The sequence below is a fragment of the Corvus brachyrhynchos genome, unplaced genomic scaffold, assembly GCF_000691975.1.
Source record: "Corvus brachyrhynchos isolate BGI_N302 unplaced genomic scaffold, ASM69197v1 scaffold182, whole genome shotgun sequence".
Lineage (NCBI taxonomy): Eukaryota > Metazoa > Chordata > Aves > Passeriformes > Corvidae > Corvus > Corvus brachyrhynchos.
In genome coordinates this window covers 439680-441420 of record NW_008236807.1, presented here as the reverse complement: position 1 = coordinate 441420, position 1741 = coordinate 439680, and the positions used below count along the sequence as shown (strand labels likewise).

The 1741-nt window shown below is 25.5% G+C and overlaps 1 protein-coding gene across 1 annotated transcript in view; it reads left to right on the top strand.

The window, feature by feature from the left end:
* Positions 1-1741, top strand: part of FBXO18 (F-box protein, helicase, 18) — a 20244-nt gene that overhangs the window by 14565 nt on the left and 3938 nt on the right. Inside the window, exon 13 of the mRNA XM_017727992.1 lies at positions 604-703. Coding sequence (XP_017583481.1) covers positions 604-703 — 100 coding nt within the window. The remainder of the gene's footprint in view (positions 1-603; positions 704-1741) is intronic.

The following is a 1741-nucleotide window of genomic DNA, read 5'->3' as shown; positions in this document are numbered from 1 at the left end:
GACCAGGATTTCCAGGAATATTTTGGGGGAGATTTTGATGCTTTTTCCATGAAAAAGGTCTCCAAAGAGTTGATGGGAATGGTGTACTTTGGGTCTAAGAATGACCAGGATTTCCAGGAATATTTGGGGGGATTTTGTTGCTCTTTCCAAGAGAAAGGATGTCCTGAAAGTTGGTGGGAATTGTGTGATTTTGGTGTAAGAATGACCAGGATTTCCTGGAATATTTTGGGGGGGATTTTGATGCTTTTTCCAAGAGCAAAATTTCCAGAAGGTTTTAAGAACGACCAGGATTTCCTGGAATATTTTGAGGGATTTTGGTGCTTTTTCCAGGAGTAAAATTCTCCTGAAGGTTGCTGGGAATTGCATAATTTGGATTTAAGAACAACCAGGATTTCCAGGAATATTTTGGGGGATTTTGGTGCTTTTTCCAAGAGCAAAATTTCCAGAAGATTTTAAGAACGACCAGGATTTCCTGGAATATTTTGGGGGATTTTGGGTGCTTTTTCCAAGAGAAAGTTGGTGGGAATTGTGTGATTTTGGTCTAAGAATGACCAGGATTTCCAGGAATATTTTGGGGGGGATTTTGATGATTTTTCCGTGCAGAGTTTCCGCTTTGGCCCCGAAATCGCCTTCGTGGGAGCCGCGATCCTGGATGTGTGCAAAGGGATCCGCAATAAAACCTTGGTGGGAGGAAACCAAAAGGGTGAGGTGGGATTGGGAACGGGGGAGAGATTCCCGAGGAATTGGAGTGGTTTGGGATCTGAATCGGGATGGATTCATTTGCTCACTCTAACGAATAAGATAATGATAAATATTAAAGGGTGATGAAATTGATACAATTTAACGGTTTGCATTTTATTTAGATTTTATTTCGATTTTATTTAGATTCTATTTAGATTATATTTAAATTTTATTTCGATTTTATTTAGATCTTACTTAAATTTTATTTTGATCTTATTTAAATTTTATTTCGATTTTATTTAAATTTTATTTAGATTTTATTTAGATTTCACTTAAAATTAAAAAATTTATTTAAATTCTATTTAGATTCTATTTAGATTATATTTAAATTTTATTTAGATTTTATTTAGATCTTACTTAAATTTTATTTAGATCTTATTTAAATTTCATTTCGATTTTATTTAGATTTCATTTAAAATTTCTTTAGATTTTATTTAAATCTTATTTAGATTCTATTTAGATCACATTTTTAAATTATTTAAATTTTATTTAAATTTTATTTAAAATTTATTTAGATTTTATTTAAATTTTATTTAGATTTCATTTAAATGTATTAATTTTAATGTTAATTTAATTTAACTTTAATTTGCATTTCATTTAGATTTCATTTAAAATTTATTTAAATTTAATTTAAATTTAATTTTAAAAGTATTTAAATTTAATTTAAATTTAATTTAAAATGTATTTTAAATTTATTTAAATTTAATTTAAAATTTATTTAAATTTAATTTGAAATTAATTTAAATTTAAAATATGGTTGAAAATAAATATTGAATTAATTTTCTAACATTAAATTAAAAATGTAGATATTAAATTCGTTAAAAATGTAAATATTAAAGTAATAATGAAATTCATTCAAATGTAAGTATTAAAGTCATAAAAATGTCAATATTAAATGAAAAATGAAATATAAAACTATAAAATAAAATTATCATAAAATAGAAAAATAATTTCCTAAAATTAAATAAATAATAAAATATAAACAATAAAATAATAAAAG